The sequence below is a fragment of the Hydra vulgaris genome, chromosome 05 (genome assembly GCF_038396675.1).
Source record: "Hydra vulgaris chromosome 05, alternate assembly HydraT2T_AEP".
NCBI lineage: Eukaryota > Metazoa > Cnidaria > Hydrozoa > Anthoathecata > Hydridae > Hydra > Hydra vulgaris.
Genome location: NC_088924.1, coordinates 25403314 through 25406624, shown reverse-complemented (window position 1 = coordinate 25406624; position 3311 = coordinate 25403314). Strand labels below are relative to the sequence as shown.

At 27.2% G+C, this 3311-nt stretch overlaps 1 protein-coding gene across 1 annotated transcript; it reads left to right on the top strand.

Annotated features, from left to right (window-relative positions):
• The first annotated feature begins 309 nt into the window (after nt 1–309).
• LOC136080287 (uncharacterized) lies at nt 310–1674 on the top strand. Its single transcript, XM_065796904.1, has one exon. The coding sequence runs from the start codon at nt 310–312 to the stop codon at nt 1672–1674; it is 1365 nt and encodes a 454-aa protein (XP_065652976.1).
• The last annotated feature ends 1637 nt before the right edge of the window (nt 1675–3311 follow it).

Sequence of the window (3311 nt, the reverse complement as noted above, 5' to 3'; positions counted from 1 at the left end):
TATAAAGATTTATAAAAAAAAAAAAAAATTTTTGAAAATAGGGTGTTTGAAACCATCACCCTTACATCCACCCAAAGACAATGATGAAACTTCTATATTTGACTGTGGTCTGATAGCTAATAGACCTTTTCGCGGTTGCGAAATGCATCTTGGGTAATCAGGGCAAACAAACAACAAAGTTCGCTTTATTTAAATCGAAGCTGAAGACCTACTTCCTATTATTTTTATTATCTAGTGCTTAGATTTATGGTTTGATGTTTTATATTGTGAATTTTTTATTATTATAGATAAAGAAAATATAACTATAAAATGCCAAACTACCGTTGCTGTGTTGCTGGTTGTAATAACGATTCTAGGTATCCGGATAGGTTACTCAAAAGAAGTCAAGTAACAGAGCTAAAATTTCATTATTTTCCTAAAGACTCTGAAAAAAGACATCAGTGGGTAAATCAAGTTGGAAAAGGTTTACTAAATTTTGCAGTTTCTGATAATAAAGTGGTTTGCTCTAATCATTTTGAGTTTGGAAAACCTACTTTTGCTTCACCTAATCCAACTTTGTATTTGAATATTCGTAATGCATATAAGGAATCTCCTACAAAAAGAAGAAAGCTTAAAAAATTGGATCTTATTGTGGAATCAGATTCAAACAGTTTCTCTACAAGTTTAGCTATAGAAAGTGAAACTTGTAATAAATCTATTCAGTGTAATGAACCAATACGAGAATCAATGATTTTTGCTAATTTAACTAGAGATTCTGATGTTCAATTTTTTACTGGCCTAGCAAATTCAAATATCTTTGAAATGTTATTTTCTTATTTGCAGAGGAAAGGAAATATAATGCACTACTGGAAGGGTAAAAAAAATACAACTAAAGACTTATCTTCGCCAAGAGATTTAAAAACAATATCATTAAAATCTCTAACATTGCAGCAAGAATTTCTTCTTGTAATGATGCGTTTACGCTTAGCTCTTTTAACTGAAGATCTTGCTCATTGTTTTATGATTTCTTCTTCTGTAGTCAGTTCAGTATTTATAACATGGATAAAACTATTTTCTCTTGAGTTAAAATGGATTATACATTTTCCAAACAGAAATATTATAAAAAGAAATTTACCAACCATGTTCAGAAAGTACTATCCGAAATGCTCTGTAATAATTGATTATTCTGAACTCTTTATTGAAACACCGTCTAGTTTGGACATAGCTGCAGCTTGTTGGTCAAATTATAAACACCATTATACTGTAAAATATTTAGTTGGAATAACACCCAATGGTGCAGTTTCTTTTTTGTCTAATTGTTATGGTGGCAGAGCTAGTGATGTTTTCATAGTTAAAGATTGCGGATTTTTGAAATATTTACAACCTGGTGATCAAGTTATTGCAGATAGAGGTTTCAAAATTAAAGATCTTCTAGCATTTTACCAGTGTAACATTGCTATTCCCCCATCAAAACATACAAATTTTCAGATGACATATAATGATGTACAGGAAACCTCAAAAATTGCAAATGTTAGAATTTATGTTGAGCAAGCCATAGGGCGTATGAAAAACTTTCGCATATTAAAAAATGAAATGCCAGTCACATTGTTGCCCTTATGTGATAATATTATTACAGTATGTGCCATATTAACAAACTTTATGCCCCCACTTTGCATTGATGAAAACAAAGCATAAGTTGTTAATTAAAAACAAAAACATAAACTTTTTCTTCTAAATGAAATTTTTTACAGAAGTATATGTATGTGCGAACATATATATATATATATCTATCTATACTATATATATATATATATATATATATATATATATATATATATATATATATATATATATATATATATATATATATATATATATATATGTTTATATATTTATATATATATATATATATATATGTATATATATATATATGTCTATATATATAAATATATATATATATATATATATATATATATATATATATATATATATATATATATATATATATATAGATAGATAGATAGATAGATAGATAGATAGATAGATAAAGATATAGGTTCATCAGGAAGCTATATCTATACTATATATATATATATATATATATATATATATATATATATATATATATATATATATATATATATATATATATATATATTAATTTAGTCTTTTTTTTTTTTTTGTGAACTACTTTGTTTAATTTTTTTACGGGTATGTTGCATAAAAAAATTTTAATTTTATCTTTGATTTTTTTTTTTTTAAAGTTTAAACTAAATAAGGAGGTTTCTTATTAATTAATAAACTTTTTAAATCTTCTAAATCAATAGTTTGTTACTGAAAATCTCATAAAAAGATAAATTTTAAATTATATAATGTTTAAATAATACACTTTTTATCTCCATAACTATATAAAAATGTCTATAAATCAATATTTAAGTACTTTTTAGTTATTGGCAAAGTATGCAAATAAATCTATTATTCAATATTGTCTTTTTATTGATTCCACAGCATTCCCAATGAAACCAGAGACCGCAAATATCGCATTCAATACTGTTATCTTTTTCAGTATCAAATTCATTTTCATTTAAGCATGGCTTGTCACACAATGGACATGTATATAAATGTACAAATCCAAGCAAGTAACGTTGGACATAAGTTTTAAAAAACAGAATTAAACTTGGAAGCACTCTTTGCCAATGATCTTCATCAAACGTGATTTTGTTTACTAGAACATCTTTCTTTGTATAGACTACAAAATATGTTGAGTTATAACCAGTGATTGCCATTTGGCCAATTATTTGGGTGTAGTATTTGTGATTTTTTTTTAACATGACTTTGTTGTCAACCATCTCCAAGAAGTCAGTTTTTTTCCATGAAACATTTATTTCTCCGTCACGAATACTGAAGGGGCATTTATATTCTACACAAGCTTTTAGGCAACACTGACATTGAAAAATGTTGTCCGGAGAAGCGCCAAGATATGGTTGTGGTTTATGCAAAAATAAACCACAAATTATTAATTTTGGGTTTTGATGTTTTACATGTTTACAGTTACAGATGTTACAGTTGACATGCTTTAGCTGCGTTTTTCTCGTTTTCTTTACCCCATTTGATAGATGCTACATATTTTAATTCAACAGGTTCGACAATAGCCTTAAGAAGTGGTGCAACTCTGCATTTAACGTCTTTTTCGCGGTTTCTTAAAAAAGATGTAACCATTTTGTGTACGGAATAAAAGCATGATGATGTTATTCGTCCTCTGCGTTGTTCCCACCATTGCTTTGAATGTGATTGGTTTCTTGTAGCTTTTTCTAATTCTTGTTGTTGATGGT

Excerpts from the sequence above, each read along its gene's own strand:
- LOC136080287 (XM_065796904.1), top strand. The coding sequence starts at position 310 with ATGCCAAACTACCGTTGCTGTGTTGCTGGTTGTAATAACGATTCTAGG.